General features: G+C 41.4%; 2 protein-coding genes across 2 annotated transcripts; both read right to left on the reverse strand.

The window, feature by feature from the left end:
• Positions 1–2,625: 2,625 nt before the first annotated feature.
• On the reverse strand, positions 2,626–3,585 carry LOC115499566 (olfactory receptor 13C7-like). The gene has a single exon (XM_030293656.1). It carries the CDS (start codon positions 3,583–3,585, stop codon positions 2,626–2,628), a length of 960 nt encoding a protein of 319 aa, XP_030149516.1.
• An 8,393-nt stretch (positions 3,586–11,978) lies between these two features.
• On the reverse strand, positions 11,979–12,944 carry LOC115499572 (olfactory receptor 13C7). Its single transcript, XM_030293667.1, has one exon. It carries the CDS (start codon positions 12,936–12,938, stop codon positions 11,979–11,981), a length of 960 nt encoding a protein of 319 aa, XP_030149527.1. The 5' UTR covers positions 12,939–12,944.
• Between the last annotated feature and the right edge of the window lie 6,012 nt (positions 12,945–18,956).

An 18,956-nucleotide genomic window follows, 5' to 3' on the forward strand; every position in this document is an offset into this window, starting at 1 on the left:
TGGTTGCAATAGATCTAACATTCCTAATGTTAGAAACCCTGAAACTCCTTTAAAAAGTGGGTAATGTGTATCATTTGTTTAATATACAATGATTTTAATCTACTCAGATTCAATAAATGACTTTTTTTCATTTGATCAACTTTTTTTGTTCATTCACAATCCTCTAATTCTTTCAAAAGTCTTCATCCTAATGCTTTTCTACTCGTCTTGTCTCTTAAAATTTCAACAAGCATATAAAGACTTGTATTTCAGTATCAATGCAGTGAATTATACTTATAAGATTCCCCTTCCTGATACATCCTTCATAAGATGAAACCTTAAATGGGTTGTACCTTTACTTCTCTTTCTTAATTTCTCAGCTTAATAAAGTCATCTAGAATTGTAACTGGAGTTATACCATTGCTTTGTTATCAGTGTTTCCCTCTATGTGTTTTCTAATAATTCATATATTTGTCTTGGCAAATTTGGTATCAAGAGTTCATTAGACTTTATTATTCTTTAGCATTTGATCATTAGCGTCTTACATACCATATCTGTCACATTCGTTCAATTATTTATTTTAAACTATTTGTTGGGAGAACTTTATAAATAAAACTTCTTTTTCAGAAAGAGATTATAGGGGTACGTGCTTTCTGTGTGTGCACGTGCCAAAAATGTCTTTTCAAGTCTTACATTTGTGCAATGGTCAGGGTGCGTAGAATTCAGGACTCACAGCCCATTTCTGTCAGAACTCAGAAAACCTTGTTCCACTGGCATCCACATTTAGGGTAACGGAAAAGCAGGCCAATGGCAGCCAGATTCCTATCCCTTGTTAGAAAATATGCTTTTCTCCTGTGGAAAAGTCTATAGAATTATTTTAACATAGATGAGAATCAAATATTATCCTGTATCGACTGTGTATAGGTGTGTCTTTTGCTACAATTCTTACCTGGTGATTCATGAAACTTTTATGAATGAAATTTTATCTGTTCAGCAGAATGTTTTTTCTCCTCCTTAATTACTATTTGCTTTTTATCTGCTCTGTTTTCTCCTCAAGAATTACATAATGGATCCCCCTGGTCTATCTTTTATGTCTCTCATCTTTTCTTGAATAACTGAGCCCCCCCCCCTTTTTTTCCCTCTGAAGACTAGGAGAGAAATTTAAGTTACTTTTAATGTAAAAATTCATTTTAAGCATTGTTTTATCTACTTTTAAATACTTTCTGCTGCATTTTATTTGATAAATAATGTGGATTTTTCCCCCTAGGGTCATGTTTTTATCTCCCAGTCACCTTTTCTTTTAGCTTCTCTTTGGCAAACTGCTTTTGTTTTATTGACTCCGTAGCCTCCCGAGTTCCACTGAGACTTTTCTTCACTGCGCTTAACTATCTTTTTGCAATAACTCTTTGTCAGCAAAGGCTGTTTGTTTTATGGTTAGTTTATTTCCTCCCTATTGGATTAAAAGTTCATGTCAGCTAACAGAAGTTTTCTATTCCACTCATTCTTTTAGCTGGACTTCTAGATCGATGACTATTGGGAACTGGCTTGGAATTCCTCACCAATCATGCGGATGACTCTTAGATGTCTCCTGGTGAACATCACCTTCTTCTCCATCTGACTGCCATGTAGTGTCATGCCACGATGGTCACTTGGCTGCATGGTTGGTCAAGCTAGGTCAGGAAATTAATAGAATTCATTTGATTCTCCTAAATACATCTCTGTTTCCAAATCACTCTGATGACCTATGGGAGGCCACTGCTATCCAGGGACAGAAGCCAGGGGTGAATAACATCTTCAAAAAGGGGAAAGAAAAAAGGCCAGAGTCTTTGACCCTGGTATCAGTTTTGCCACAAGCTACTCACCCTCTTCTTTGCTCCAAAAGCGTGAATGATTTTCTGGTAGGGACTATGATTAAGGATAAGAGGTTAATTATGGAGACAGGAAGAGAACAATTCAGGAAACAATTTGAGGAATTAATATGAAAATAAGAAAGAAACAATGAGGATAAAGATAAAAATATTACTTTTGTTTAATATGGAGTAAGATGTGTTGAAAGGTAACATGAATCAAGGACCCATCCAAATATGTTCCAAGAAAGAGGCCAAGGAGCAAATGAATTACAGATATATTGATTAGAGCTTTTTTTTTTTAATGTTTGTTTATTTATTTTGAGAGAGAGAGCCCACAAGCTGGGGAGGAGCAGAGAGAGAGGGAGAGAGAATCCCAAGCAGGCTCCACACTGTCAGCAAAGAGCCTGACACAGGGCTCAAACCCACAGACTGTGAGATCATGACTTGAATTGAAATGAAATCAGACAATCAACTAAGCCACCCAGGTACCCCTAGACTAGAGCTTTTTGTCAGTTAAAAATAAAACTGGAAAAGTTACTTTCCTGGACATCAATAAGTTCAGTAATGCATCACAGAGATAGATAACTATAAGGCTTGACCAATGGCATATACTTTTGTAGAATTACTTATAGAATGGGGTAGAAAAGTCCAATTAAATGCTTCCTATTCATATAAAGCCTTCTGTGTCATTAGTTTTGTCTATGTACCCTTGATGAAATTGGCCCTTTTTCTTATCCCCTGAGACACTTAGGTGAGAGAAATTATATAATAGAGATCTATCATGACCCTTCCACCATCACTGGATGAAGTGTTTCTGAAATACCAGGTTCCTCACAGCGGCCTTCACGTCCTTGTTCCTCAGGCTGTAGATGATGGGGTTGAGCATGGGGGTCACCACCCCATAGAAGAGGGAGATGAGCTTATCTGAAAGGTCCTGCTTGTCTGCCCCCAGGGGGTCCTTGGATTTGGGCTTCCCATACATGAAAAGGATAGTCCCATAGAAGATGACCACGACTGTGAGGTGGGCAGAGCAGGTGGAGAAGGCCTTTTTCCTCCCCTCAGCTGAGGGGATCCTCAGGATAGTGGTGAGGATGAAGATGTAGGAGATAAAGATGAACAGAACTGGGACCCCCAGGAAGATCACATTGGCTACTGCCATACTGATCACATTGATGGAGATATCAGCACAGGCCAACTTCAGGACAGCCAAGATCTCACAGGTGAAGTGGTTAATGACGTTGTCACCACAGAAGGGCAACCGCATTGCTAAGGATGTTTGCACCATGGCGGTCGTGCTTCCAGCTGCCCAGGAGCTGGCAGCCATGGGCACGTAGACAGCCTTGCTCATGACCACAGGGTACCTAAGAGGGTTACAAATGGCCACATAACGATCAAATGCCATCATGCCCAGAAGCACACACTCTGTGGCTCCCATGGCGAAGGAAAGAAACATTTGCACAGCACAGGCTGAGAAGGGTACAGTTTTCCTGGGGGTCAGGAAGCTGTCGAGAATGAGGGGCACTGAGGAGGTTGTATAGCAGATGTCCAGGAAGGAGAGGTTCCCCAGGAAGAAGTACATGGGCGTGTGCAGGCGGGAGACAGACACAGTGACCAGGATGAGGACCCCATTGCCCAGCAGGATCACCAGGTACATCAGTAAAATGAGCACAAAGAACATTTTCTCCAGCTTTGGGTGGGCTGAGAGGCCCAGGAGAATGAACCCCATCACAGGAGAAGTCCAATTGGATCTCTCCATGGTGTATCTTCCCTCAGAAAGCCAACTTCATGATTCTCTGATGCCTAAAGTGGCCAGAAAGCCAGTGAGGAAACTTGCCTTGCTGAGCAGCTGGAGAACAGCCTTGGCAATCTGGGTCTCTTTACATTGTTCTAATAAAATGCAGAGAAGTTAGTCAAAATCTACTTTGTGATATTTGGCTACCCATGGAGGTGTTTGACATTTCACAAAATTGGATTTAATTTTCTGAATCACATTTAAGATTAACATCACATGTTTACTTCAGGCTATACCATGTGTGGCTGATCCATTTTAATCAATTTTGTGAGACGTGCTATACTCCATTTGTATGAATTTTTATTCTTTTGGGACATAAGTCTGGTGGAAATAACAGATCTTCATTCTCAATTGCTGATCCAAGCAATTTTAGATACGAATTTCCTCCTCTTTTTTAGTTCTCTCTCACAGTCCACAGGCCCCTGGGATATTTATTCATGCATTCCTTCACTCACCTGCCAAACTCTTTGGAGCACTTACCAAAAGAATTGTACTTCACCAGTCACTCAATGTATGGGGATTATCAACTCCCTTTTCTTCTCTGGGCCTCTGTTTTCCTAATATGCTCTTTGGAATGGGATATATTTAGAGATATTCTATCCAGGGACAAAATGATCTCATGAATTCCTCATTCTTCACTTTCTGTCCCACCACTAAGATGTCCTTCTGTCTTTCCTTCAAGTTCACCCCATGCCACTTAGTCACAAGGAATGAAGCCAGGAGTTGGGCTGGGCTCACGAGAGTTTACATATTCTTTTACAAATTCTCTCTTACCTTTTCTGTAAACAGGTCAATAAAGAACACCACTTTTCTGAGGTCTTGGAATAGTCCAGAGGCTGAACATAGCCAATCTGATCTGAAAGTAGCAGACAGAGGAGTTAGCACCTGAAATGGATGAGAGCTAAGTTTTCTGGTCTTTGTTCTGGGTTTGGGTAAAATCCACAAAGGACCATGTATTACGTACATGAAGCCAGTTAAATTCCACCCCGCTATTGGGATTATTCTAGTCCCTGAAGTGATTTAAAGTTTAGAAACTGAAGTGACAAAGTTTAGAAACTTTATACATCTGGGATTATGTCCCCAAGATCCAATTATTTTGAAGTCCCTCCAGAAATACTTTCTTCCCCCTCCTTTCCTTTATACCCATCCTGCTGAGCTATTGGAAAACATTAGAGAGGACAGGTCATCCTGGTCCTGCCAGAATTAACATAAACCCCAGTCAGTGAGAGCTCTCAGTAGAACCCATGATAGGTCTAGGAGAGTGTGAAACTCACTACACAGGACAGATCCTTGTAGCTCAATACCACTGGCATTTCCAAATTCAGGATCTTGGGGTTGGAAAGAATCAAGTGACCTAGAAAGTTTCTTCTTGTCCGTGTCCCACCACATAGAGTCCGAACTCCTAGCACAGGTTAGGCCTCTACAGGGCATTGGGAGAGTCCTAAATGAATCTGGTCCTAGCTCTTGCCATGAGAGTTTCATAGGTATAGCAGCTGTGTGCTTGAAAAAGTCCACTTGATTGCAGAAGTGATGTCCTGTTGTTTGAAGTCTTTCTTATGATCATGTGTTTTATCTTCTCCAGAGAAGAAATTTTTGTTGGATCGGTAAGGGACAGTTGGCCAATGTCATGGGATGAGGGAGGGGGTATAGGGACTCTGTTTCTTATACATTTTTTTTTGCCTAATCCTCCTGTTTTAGTAGCACCCCTTCACCCCTGGACCTAGAGGATGTGGTGCAATGGCTGCTCAGTGCTGGGGATCTGGTTGCAGTGCAGTGCTCTCCTAGTTTCTGGCTCAGGATGTAGGTCTGTTAGATCTGCAGTGGAAATGACCACACCCACTTTCCAGCCTTCAGGATGTTATCACACTGCTGTCCCCCTTCTTCTTAATCTTGTGGATTTTGTCACTTTAAAAAAATGAAACAAAACCAAAAAAGTTAACTATAGTTTTTGTGGGTTGCAAGAGGGAGCAAAATTAGGTGCATGTGTTCAGTCCTCCTTTATGCCTCATTCCTGATTCTGTGCGGTTTCCAGCATCCCCTATTATTTTCTTATTTATGTTAGTCATTTATCTTGTCTGTTTCCATCTGCTAGAGTGCAATTTTCACAGAGGCAGGGATTTTTTTCTACACTGTTTACAAACGTATCTGAAGTATAAAAACTGAACCTGGCTTACATTAGGCATTCAATGAATAGCTGCTGAATAAACTAGTAAATGAATTTGTGACCTACCCTTAATTTCTCCTCTGCTCCATGTTAACCCTTCTTTTTATATTTTTATCCCATCTTTTTCAATTTCTATTTTTGTAAACATTTAATAATGTATATAATATCTTGGTACAGGAGAACATTTATGTATTTTATAAATAAATAACAGTGTAAATTATAAGGAAGCATGATTTTAAAACCTAGAGCACCGCTGATCCCAGATACCTAGCTTCTGGCTATGGTTCCACCTTTTCAAATGTTTAACAAACCTGTCTTTTCTAAGTGGCTCTTACATATTGGAAACATCTATCTTTTTTTTTTTTTTAATTTTTTTAACGTTTATTTATTTTTGAGCCAGAGAGAGACAGAGCATGAACAGGGGAGGGGCAGAGAGAGAGGGAGACACAGAATCTGAAACAGGCTCCAGGCTCTGAGCTGTCAGCACAGAGCCCGACGCAGGGCTCGAACTCACGGACTGTGAGATCATGACCTGACCCGAAGTCGGACGCTTAACCAACCAAGCCACCCAGGCGCCCCTGGAAAGATCTATCTTGAGCAGAGCCAGCTTGCAGAATTCAGAATTTCTGGCCCTATTCAGAGAGGATCTGCCATCTTACTTGTCTGAACTACATACCTTCCTTTGTTGCGCTCTTCCTGTTTCAGAAAGTCTGAGCTTTGAGATGCCTTGAGGGTCTTGTTTGGAGTCTCTCTCTCTCCCCAAGTTGGATTTCTCCTGCAACTCTTCCACAGACTGTCACCCCTCAGTACGACACATGTGAGCTTGGGTCTCTTGTGGAAAGCTCAGGAACAAGTGGAAGGGCTCACACCATTGCCTCAGCTATTATGATTGGCCCCGATACTGACAGCCACACAGGAATCGGGAAACATATCACAGGGACAGCCTGACTCACTTCTGCTGTTTACAGGAGCTGTGTCCACATTAGCTCTTAACATTTTATTTTGTTGGTATAACTTTGTTGGTGGGTGGACTAGGGATACCTCAGGCTCTGACACAGCCCATCCAAAAGATATTGCTGAGGCCTGTTGGTCTCATCATGAGAAAGAATTCAAGGACAAACAACACGGCAGATGAGCAGTAGAAACAAGAGGGTTTATTAAGGTAAAAGTACACTCTTTAGTTGTGAGAGTGGGTGAGCTTAAAGGGGAACTATGCCCACTGGAGTTTGGATTTCTATCTTTAATTGACAGTTGTTAACGAAGGGGTAGAATATTCATTACTTGAAGGTGGAGATTTTCTTGGAAGCAGGGTGGTCTCTTCCAGGAATGTGGGTTATATACCTTTTCTTCCTTACTTGGTCAGGGCTTTTCTGTCATGGCACCCTTAGGGAGGAGACTTTGTCAGCCATCTTGGGCCTGTCTGGTTTGATCTGGTTTCTTATGGCTTTGTTTTGCTGTGCTGCCAGGATAGGCCTTTGACTTTAGCCATGACTTCCTGTTTGGTGGCTTCCAGGCATCCTGTTAGAACCTAACTAATTGCTTTAGCATGCCTGCGTGGCTCAATCGGTGAAGTATCCAAGTTCAGCTCAGGTCATGATCTCACGGTTTTTGAGTTTCAGCCCTGGTTCTGGCTTTCTGTTGTCAGCATAGAACTGACCCACTTTGGATCCTCTGTCTCCCTCTCCCACTTACACACCCCTACTCTTATGCGTGCTCCCTCTCTCTCAAAAATAAATAAAACATTTTAAAAAATAAATGCTTAAGAACCTAACTAACTGCTTCTAACAACTTTAAGCCCTCTCCATACTTTGGATATTAGCTCCATAGTCATTTTCTTTAAGAAATTCTGATTTCTTTCAGTGGGGAATGGTATTTATAAACTCAATCTGGGTGCCAAGGGTGCTTTTGAGTTTCTCATAGTTTCTAGGCCTTTCAATGGGAACAGAAAATATGTGTAAATATAAAATATTTATATGTATATAAAATTCATACTTATAATTTCTACAGAATTTTTGCTTAACCTCATTGATTAAGATTGTCTTCTTATTCCTTCCCATATACATCACCTATGTAATGAATCCTCCAAAAAACCCTCAAAGGTTGGGGTTCAGAGAACTTCTGTGTTGGTAAACATGTGAAGATGGGAGAGAATGGAGAGGGAGTGGAGTCTCTGAACACTTTCTCATATCTTTCCCTATGCATCTCTTCCATCTGGCTATTCTTGAATTATATCCTTTTATAACATATCAGTGGTCCAGTAAGTAAAATGTTTCTCTGAGTTCTGGGAGCTGGATCTAGCAAATTAAGAGGAAATTAAGAGGGAGAGGGGGAGGGGGAAGCAAGAGGGGCATTGGAGAGGGGAGAGAGAACCAAAGAGTAAAACAAACTAATCATAATGTGTAGTCTTACTTGGATTTTAGTTTAAGTACACACACTGAAATAATTACAGCATTTATAAGACATCTGGAGAAATATACAATCCTAGATAATTGATGATATCAAGGAATTAGGGTTGATTTATATTTTATAAGAGTATTAGTCATTTTTAGAGGTAAATACAGAAATACTTAAGGATGATATGCTATGGGTATCTGTGATTTGTTTCAAAATAATTCAAGAAAGGGAGAAATAATTCATGGGCATATAGATGAACAAGATTGGCCATGAATGGATCATTGTTGGATCTGGATATGAATACCTAAGGATTTGTTTTATTATCTTCTCTACTTTTCTCTAGATTTAAATTTTTCCATAAAATGAAAGAGAGAGGAATTCTCTAAGTCTTAGGTCATGTATTATATGATGCTCTTTGAGCATTTTATTTGTCATTTCTCTGCAGACCAGCTTTCTCTTTCTTGCAAGACACATGGCCACGTTAGTCCTATGTTATGTGGTCTCTCAGCTCAAGAGCCCTATGCCAACTAACAAGGATCTCTATATTCACATTCATATTCCTTGGAGAGAAAATATGATTAGCTTTGGTCAAGAATGCAATCATCTGTGCCCAGGAGAAGGGGCATGGCTGTCCTCTCATCATATGCTAAGAAAGAAACATGTCTGCCTCTGGCAGAGCTTTCTAGTTAGTATGCCATAGGCTCCAGATATGCCAAGCTGAGTCCCCCTGGGGTCACTAAGCAGGACATGTTGTGACCTAAGTCCCCAAGTTAATTTCCTTCATCATGAGTAGACCCATCCACTTATCCCACGGTGCCATACAAATTAATTATTTTCTATGTGGTTCATGGCAAGTAAAATGGGAATGGGAAACACTGAACTAGGGAGGTGGGCAGGACAGCGGTGGTAAGCCAATTTCAGAGAGGTTAACTACAATATAAAACAAACTTCAGGGGCGCCTGGGTGGCTCAGTTAGGCGGCCGACTTTGGCTCAGGTCATGATCTCGCGGTCCGTGAGTTCTAGCCCCGCGTCGGGCTCTGTGCTGACAGCTCAGAGCCTGGAGCCTGCTTCATATTCTGTGTCTCCCTCTCTCTGATCCTCCCCTGTTCATTCTCTGTCTCTCTCTGTCTCAAAAATAAATAAACGTTAAAAAAAATAAAAAAAAAATAAAACAAACTTCAAAGTAAGTTGATAAATAGAGGAATTGGAAACGAACTAAGATCTGGTTCTAAAGCTTCTGATGCTAACACAACTGATGCAGTTTGAAGGGGTTCAGAGCTGATGGCCAAGAGAGAATTCTTGAGATGTCTTCGGTGCAAAAAATGTGGTTTTATTAAAGCATGGGGAGGACCCATGGGCAGAAAGAGCTGCACTGGGGTTGCAATGGGTGACTGATTATATACCTTCAAGTTTGGGGGGGGGGGGTGGTTAGGAATAGCATAAGTCTCTAAGGAATTTGGAAGCAAAGTTTCCAGGACCTTTAGGGGCTAGCTGTTGTTAGGATAAGGTCGTTTACTACTCTCTAGTAAAACCTTTGTCATGAGACCCTTTAGATGTGTATCAGTGGCCCATATGTTTGGAGAATGATTGCTAACATATATCTTAGGGGGAGTAGAGATAAAGGAAGTTTCCAAAGGAATTTTCATATGCTAAAGAAGACTCACAGGATCCTGAGGGGTTGAGCTAAGATTGCCTTTTGTTCCTCAACAAAGTGTCAACATGGAGGCAACTGAGCTCCTTGAGGAAGGTCACTCTGTTTCAAGGACTTGTCAATGGGCTATAAGCTGTAGGAAAATTTAATTTTATCCACATTTCTCTCTGCCTTTGTTTCCCACATCACAACTATTCTACATGAGTTTTGTAATGATTGTCAGAGGGGTAGGAGGGAGGTGGTTGGTCCATAGATTCTGAAGAGAGAATATATGTATTACATAAGCAATGGAGTTTGCATGATGACATGGTTTGGGTTTGCCAGGAAACAGACTCTGGTATGGAGATTGAGGTGCATAATGTTTATTAGGGAGTGCTCTTGGGATCAACACTGGTGGAAGGGAGGATAGAAAGCCAGATTGGGCAGAGGGAGGAGTTGGCCTGTGATGTAGTCTCAACAAAGGCCTCAGTCAACCCTGTGGGGAACTCTGGCAGTAGGGCCACCTTTCAGAGTTATCCTGAGTGGGGGGGGGGGTAAGACATTTATATCTCTTCATCAGTCAATCATTGGATATGGGCTGCCCTGAGGAAGGGGGCATGACCTTATGTGAGTCCACTCTTCAGCTAAGAGCAGTCTTTAGCTAATTCCTGAAGAAGACTGCCAGCTGAAAGCTCTCTGATGGCAGCACTTTGGGCAGCTGAAGGAGTCCTGTAGAGTCCTATGGAAAGATCTGGGTAGAAACTAGTTATAGTTCTCTTAGTCAAAACTAGTGATATTGAAAAGGAATTTTGCTCTACAAGTATGTTTCATTTTTAGGTCAATTCTTGACTTACAAAGGTTGGAGTTGATCCAAAGTTGATGTCATCCTCTCTGTAGTGAGCTAAGATGGACATAGATAGGCTCTGTGCTCAATGAAGAAAGGCAAACACACCAGAATGAGACAAATAATACCAGATTTGAAATGGTGAGACAGGAGCAGCCTGAGAGGCTAAGGACTCACATAGGCAGTGACCAGTGTCCACGTTTCTGACCAGTGTGGCCAGGAGAGCACTGTGGGGCCAAAGAGGGTGGCTGGCCACATCCCGGACAGGAGAAGCCCAGGACACCCAAGGAAGGCAAGCAGGGAGAATTTGGTTTCATCAGAAAATTTTGATTCTCAGAAAAAAAAAAAAAAAGAGACATCCAGTTACCTCAAGGAAAAAGAGACATTCAAAGTTCACTTCCTTTTAGTAGCTTTGCTCCTTTTTGTGTCTCTAGTGACTGAGATCATCACACATTACACCTCTGGACCCCTTCTTAGGTGCATGGTAAACTGGCTCTGCCTTTCAGTTTTATCATTCCACTTCTCCTCAGTCAGCCACCTTGCTTCATCTTCTGCTGGTCACATGATGCTCCTGCTCTGCTCTCCCCCATAGGTCCATCTTCTAACTCTCTGGACTGTAGGGCCAGACTGTGTACTTAAATACATAAGACTTACTCACAGCAGGAAAATTAAGCTTAAAACCAGATACCAGCTATTAGTACTCCTGGGCTAAGAACTTCCACATGCATTTGCAGGATCCAGCTTACTTGCTGTCAGTGGAAATACCCTACACGGAATCTACATGATCCCAACTCATCTGAGCCTCAGGGGAAAGAAAGAGCCAACTTCATTCTCATCTCCAGTCTCAATCCTGCCACTAAGAAAATCAAAATTGAAAGAGTGCCATTTTATCTCTAATGTTGATAATTTTTTATACTATTCTGCCATGGAGTTTTGCCCCACACTGTCTTCCTTGCCTCCTTTCCAGAGAAGGATCTTGGATATTTATGTAACTCAAAGGTACACTAAGCTGTTTTTCCCAAAACAAATGGGCAAACTTCTCACAAGGGTGAATTCACACATGCCCAAAAGGGAACCAGCAAAATCATTTGTGTTTTCAGCAGCACCCACTTCCGACCCTTCAAGTCCCACCCCATCAGGTTTTAGGTTTTATTGTTTTTAGAACTTGGGTCCAGTAACAGCCAAAGTTCTCCATTGCATATGGAATTCTGTTTTCTGGTAATCATTCTTCACATTTATCTTCCTTGGAGGACACATTCTTCTGAGATGCATGGGTGCAGGCAGCCAAGAGCACAGAACTACAGGGACATTTGTCCTCCAGACCTCACTGGGTGAAGCATTTCTGACTCACCAAGTTTCTCACAGCAGTCTTCACGTCCTTGTTCCTCAGGCTGTAGATGATGGGGTTGAGCATGGGGGTCACCACCCCATAGAAGAGGGAGATGAGCTTGTCTGAAAGGTCCTGCTTGTCTGCCCCCAGGGGGTCCTTGGATTTGGGCTTCCCATACATGAAAAGGATAGTCCCATAGAAGACGACCACAACTGTGAGGTGGGCAGAGCAGGTGGAGAAGGCCTTTTTCCTCCCTTCAGCTGAAGGGATCCTCAAGATAGTGGTGAGGATGAAGACATAGGAAACAAAGATGAACAGAACTGGGACCCCCAGGAAGATCACATTTGTCACTCCCATACTGATCACATTGATGGAGATGTCAGCACAGGCCAACTTCAGGACAGCCAGGATCTCACAGGTAAAGTGGTTGATGATGTTGTTCCCACAGAAGGGAAGTCTCATTGCAAGGGACGTTTGAACCATGGAGGCAGCACTTCCAGCTGCCCAGGAGCTGGCAGCCATGGGCACATAGGCCGCCTTGCTCATGACCACAGGGTACCTAAGGGGGTTACAAATGGCCACATAACGATCGAATGCCATCATGCCCAGAAGCACACACTCTGTGGCTCCCATGGCGAAGGAAAGAAACATTTGTACAGCACAGGCTGAGGAGGGTACAGTTTTCCTGGGGGTCAGGAAGCTGTCGAGAATGAGGGGCACTGAGGAGGTTGTATAGCAGATGTCCAGGAAGGAGAGGTTCCCCAGGAAAAAGTACATGGGCGTGTGCAGGCGGGAGACAGACACAGTGACCAGGATGAGGACCCCATTGCCCAGCAGGATCACCAAGTACATCAGGAGGATGAGGACAAAGAACATTTTCTCTAGCTTTGGGTGGGCTGAGAGTCCCAGGAGAATAAACTCCGTCACAGAGGCAGTCTGGTTGACACTTTCCATGGTATGTCTCCTCCTTCAACAGAGGAAAACACCCAGGTATCCAAACTCAATGTTCTTTGCCCTGCATAGGCCGAGGGCATATGATCTAAAGTTCCAGTTAGGCTGAGTGATTGGATAACAGTCTTGAAAGCCCACAGTCTCTATTTATTTCCAGGAAAAAGAAGCAATAAAATCAGAAATTACTTTGGGACCATAGGACATCAAGTTTACAATGTTTAAAATGGTGATTCTAATAATTTAATGAATTTGATCAGAGATAAGACACATAACACATTCAGTTTTTTTTGGTTCTATGTCCATATGGCAGTTCATCTCATTAAACTTTGATCAGAAAAGTGACATTAAGTTTGCTCCATGCTCTCCAACTTTGTGCCCGTTACTAGTGAAATGATTAGTTGTAAATCCACAACTAATTTCCTCTCCAGGTCATTCTCACAGAAAACATACTCTTGTTCCCAAGATCTCCTTTCTCATGGGCAACACTGGCTCCAGGGCTTTCCATCCATCCATCTGTGTCTGAACATCCTTCCACCTACTTTTTGAGCACCCAGTAAGTGGGTATGACAGTTCCTATGAGGAACAGGGGTGCTTCATAACCCAGGTTTAAGTGAGCTCACAACTTAACAGGAAAGGGAAGCAAAAGATTCAGAAGAGACTAGAGTATCCATAAGGGCACCCAGGGTATTGATGGAAATAGGGTCACAGAAAGCTCTTTGGTAATATAAAATCCAGCTAGACTTTTAAGGACAAAAAGAGATGGAAAGACAAGTGTGTGTGTTGGGTGGGAGGGAGTCTCAAAGTAACTTTTTGCTCTGGAAATGCTAATACATCCCAAATAGTTTGAATCTGATGTTCCACGAAGCTACAGGACTGGCTCTAAAGATGCAGAGTGAAATCACAGTTTATGGAAATCTAGTTCTCTTAGATAAGTAGAGCAGTGCTTTTTTTCTTATCATTCTACTGGGTCACCTTTCCTCTACGTGAGCATCCATACAGGAATCAGTGGGCATTAGTAGTCCTTGAGCCTTTTGACTTATCTGCTAGATATGTCACTCAGACTAATATTCTGTCACTGATTCTGTTCCCCAAGTAATCTAGTCCAACCCTCTCTCCCATTCGAGATCATTTTCTATGCCCCACAGATGCATGGCTTTTTAGTTTCAGCTTGATATCTTCTAAGAATGAAGAGCTCATTACATTCCTAAATGGTGTACTCCATTATTTGCAGAGCTCTAGAGTATTAGAAAATTTTTCTTCACATTGAACCAAGAAGACAGCTTCCTAAGAGTTCCTTATTCATACGGTGGTACTCAGCTTCCTTCTGGAATTGCAGTGAATTTGTGGAAAGTCATCAGGTCTGTAAGCCAGAGGTTTGGGCTATATTCTTCTTAACCTTCTAACTTGTTGTTTAGACTTCAGTACTTCCTTCTCTCTCTTACATCCTTAGGTTACCCTAGTCTGTGTTGGGATTAAAAGAGATCAATGGTGTTCAAACTTTTTAGTAAAGATAATTTCTTTTTTTAAGGAAAGAGAACTTCTGCTTTCTTAAATTCAGAGCCCTAAAATATAAAGCAGAACTGCTTTTGTTGAAGTGGGGAAGGAGGGCTCAGGAAGTCTGGGCTGCTGAGCCAGAGAGGCTCCTTCAAGGCCAGGCTACAATGATGCACAGCTCCAGATCCCATTTACATTGCAGGCAATATAAATGGTGCCCTCTGGAGCCTAACTCGGGGACAACTCCAGCCATTTCCATGGCTACTATGTGAATAATGCTCCGTGGAGATACAGAAGAGGCTCTGAAACCATGGAACCATCTCATTTCCAGAGGTGTCTCTAAAATTAGATGATCACATTAAATGAGACTGAAAAGTTTCAGAGGCTTCCTGCCATGTAGGTTTTTCTAATCCAGGAAGAAGATATTTGTGTGGCCCTCAGTCTTTGCAATACCACTGAAACTACTTCATGTCTTCCCTTTTCAAGTCCCAACCTTTTTGAAAAATCAAGTGAGAAGCTGGAAATGTTACTGTGCTAACGAAAGGTTGAGTATTACTCTGATAAGAACTCTCACTTACCTTTATCAGGAACCTACTGAAAAAGGGTCCCTACAGCTTGGGAATAGTGCATGGGCCAGAAATAGCAACACTATTTTGAAAGGCTCAGGCTGAGATGTCCACCTCTGATTTGAAGAAGGGATGAAAACCATTCATCCCATCTGTCTTGATTCTGTGCTTTAGGCACAATCTCCAAAGGAACAACCAGTACATGCAGAAGGCGATTTGAAATCAGTGCTGTAATTGGGACTATTGTGTTCCCTGAAGTGATTAAAAGTTTGGAAATGGAATCATACAAAGTCAGAAAACTTTTTATACTTCTGGGAAAATGTCCCCAGGATCTAATTATGTTGAAAGCACTCTAGGAAAACTTCTTTTTCTCTTCCCTTTGTTCCTGCTAGAACTTTCCATTCTTAGGCCACTGAAGAATATCAAGGGAAGCATTTCCATGTCCTACTTGAATGTCTACAAACTTCAAAGTGCTTAAAATTCTTGAAAAGAGCAGCTGGAGAGGTATGAATTATTTATAAACAGCCTATCTTTGTGGCATTAAGGAACCAGCAGCTGCAGGCGTAATGCTTCTGTATCAAGTGCTCAAGGGCATGGCTTTGGACACTTGGGGGGAACTTCCACCTAGAACCCTAAGGAGACTTCAGGAAAGAGATTTCTGGCCAGGCCTTGAACAATGAGGGAGAATTTACATATGAAGAGATAGGAAAGGGGTGGTGGGAAAGGGAAAACCATCTTGGGGACAGAGCTTGGCACAGGTCTTGGGCTTGAGTATTTCTTCCATAGCTTTAAAAAGTCATTTGTTTGGAAAGCATCATGGAACAAGAGATATGGAACGAAGTCCAGGGAAGTTGTGCCTGGGTGGTTCAGTTAGTTAAGCATCCAATTCTTGATTTTGGCTCAAGTCACAATCTCACAGTTCATGAGTTTTAGCCCTGTGTAGGGCTCTGTGCTGACAGCCCAGAGCCTGCTTCGGATTCTCTCTCCCTCTCTCTCTGCCCCTCCCCCAACTTCTCTCTCTCTCTCTCTCTCTCTCTCTCTCTCTCTCTCAAAATAAATAAATAAACTTAAAAAAGAAAAAGAACAAAGTCCAGGGAAAACATTCTATGTCTTCTATGTGGGTAGAGTCTGGCTGCAGCCTCTAAGATGGCCCTCATTGATTCTTGCCTACTGATATTCATGGCATTGTGTAATTCCCTTCCCTTAGTGACTTGATTCTAACCAAAAGACTACACTGTCTTTCTGGGTTTAATGAAGCAAAATGTCAAATTGGAGAGGCCTGTGTGGCAAGGAACTGAGGGCAGGAACTGAGGCAAGGAACTGTGTGGCAGACAGTGTAGAACTGAGATCCTCAGACCAACTACCTTCAAGTTACATGGCCAACAATCATGTAGGTGAGCTTGTAAATAAAACTCTTCCCTCTTCCCCAATGAAACCACCAGAAGAGATCCCAGCCATTGTCAACATCTTCATTATAGTTTTGTGAAAGACCCTGAAACGAAAGACCCAGCTAATCAGTGCTCAGATTCTTGACTTACAAAAACTATGAAACAATACATGTGTGTTCCTCTAAACTAGTAAGTTTTGTAGTAATTTGTTTTGCAACAATAAATAAATAACAATAAATAAATAAATGGATTCATGGAGTGAGCTGTGAGGAAGAAGCTAGGGAAAGGGAGAGGTGACACATCTAGAAGAGGTGACACATCCCAGTGAAAGGGAAACTTCTGTTTTCCCAAAAGGCTATCTCATTGTCTCATTGCCAGAGGACATTAGTGATCGGAAGGATTTTCCTCATTCTGGACCAAAGCTTGCCTATCACCCTCCTTCTCACTCAGCTCTTGGGGGTTACACAGGACATGGTTGCTTCCTCTTGTGTATCATCCTTTCAGAAGTAAGAAGACAATAAATCATTGTAGACATGTTCAGTAGCACTGAAGACATGAGCCTGAAGTAAGCACAGCATTCCTTCCACAGTGATTTTACAAGTAGCATACAGTAACTAAACAGTAACTAAATAAATATATGGTGAAACCATGACTCAAAGCCATCCTGCAAACCAGTCCCTATCATCAGATCACATGGCGCAAGGAATCTCGGGCCTTCAAATGACCTTGTGACAGGGGCTTTTCACTATGATTTAGAGCAAAGTAACAGTAATAAATGCAATAACAAGCCACCAATAGAATACACCTTCCTGTTGTGTTGAAGCTTCTAGGAAATTCTTTACACAAATTTGTGCCTTGCCAATAGCAGTCGTGATAACAAATTCATACATTTACGCAGACTGATAGAAAGCTGTTCACTTTTGGGGAGTAAATTTTACTTACAGTGAGATATATACACCTTGAGTGTATGATCCAGTGAGTTTTGACAGATGTGCACACTATGTAGCCCAAATCCAATCAAATTAGAGAATATTTCCACCACTGTAATGAGTTTTCTTATGCCCCTTCCCAGTCAGTCCCCAATACCACCATGCCCAGAGCAATTTCCATTGTTTTAATACTTTTCACCTTTTTAGAAACATCATATTAATAGAATCATGCAGTAACTATTCTTTGCCTAAGTCTTTATTCAGAATGTTTTTAAGATTTATCCATGTTGTTAAATGATTTAGTGGTTTGTCCTTTTTTTTTTTTTTTTTTTTTATTGCTGAGTAGTACTCCATTATATGGATATCCCAGTTTGTTTACCCATTCTCCTTGCTGATGAACATCTGGGCTGTTTTCCAGTTTTGGCTGTTATGAATGAAATCATTATTAACATTCTCATACAAGTCTTTTTGTAGACATGTGTTTCAACTTCTCTTGACTAAATACCTGAGAATGGGATTGCTGGGTCATAGCATAGGTATATACACTTAGTTTTATAAGAAACAGACAGATCTTTTGCCAAAGTACACCATTTTACACTCCTATCAGTAATGTACAAGAGTTCTCACTGCATCACATTCTCATCAGTGTTCGGTGTTGTCAATCTTTAAAATTTTAGCCAACCTCTCAGTTAAGTGTCTGGCTTCGGCTCAGGTCGTAATCTTGCGGTTCATGGGTTTGAGCCCTGTGTCAGTCTCTGAGCTGTCAGCACAGCACAGCACAGCTTGTTAATAAATGTACATTAAAAAATTAAAAATTTTAGCCAAACTGATTGATGTGTAGTGGTCTCATTGTGATTTTTCTTTGCATTTTCCTGATAACTAATGATACTGAGCACTTGATCACTTGCCCATTGGTCCTTCATATAGCTTTGTCAATTATCTGTTCAAGTATTTTGCTCATTATATACTTTGTTGTTGTGTTTAAAAATAATGGTTTGTAGGAGTCCTTATGTATGTTATTTTTTAATTATTTTTTAATGTTTATTTTTGAGAGAGAGAGAGAGAGAGAGAGAGAGAGACAGAATGTGAGCAGGGGAGGGACAGAGAGAGATGAAGACACAGAATCCAAAGCAGACTCCAGGCTCCGAGCTGTCAGCACAGAACCCAACGCGGGGCTCAAACTCACACACTGTGAGATCATGACCTGAGCCGAAGTCAGATGTTTAACCTACTAGGCCACCCAGGCGCTCCCCTTATATATTCTAGATACGAGTCTTTGTCAGATGTGTGTATTGTGAATATTCTCTCAGTGTGTGTGGCTTCCATATTCATTTTCTTAATAGTGTCTTCTGCTGAGCACATGTTTCAAATTTTGATGAATTCTATAATTTTTCTTTTTTGGTTACTCTTTTCCATATCTTATCAAAGAAAATTTTGCTTACCCCCAGTCACAAAGATATTTTTCAATGTTTTATATAAAAAGGTTTATAGTTTTAGCTTTTATGTTTAGGTCTATATTCCATAGTGAATTAATTTTTTATTTTTGTGTCTAGTTCTATCAATTACTGAGAAACAGATATGAAAATCTCCCATTCTGACTATGGACCTATCTATCCCTTTAATTATGTCCATATTTTGTTTTAT

This window comes from Lynx canadensis, chromosome D4 (assembly GCF_007474595.2).
Source record: "Lynx canadensis isolate LIC74 chromosome D4, mLynCan4.pri.v2, whole genome shotgun sequence".
Lineage (NCBI taxonomy): Eukaryota > Metazoa > Chordata > Mammalia > Carnivora > Felidae > Lynx > Lynx canadensis.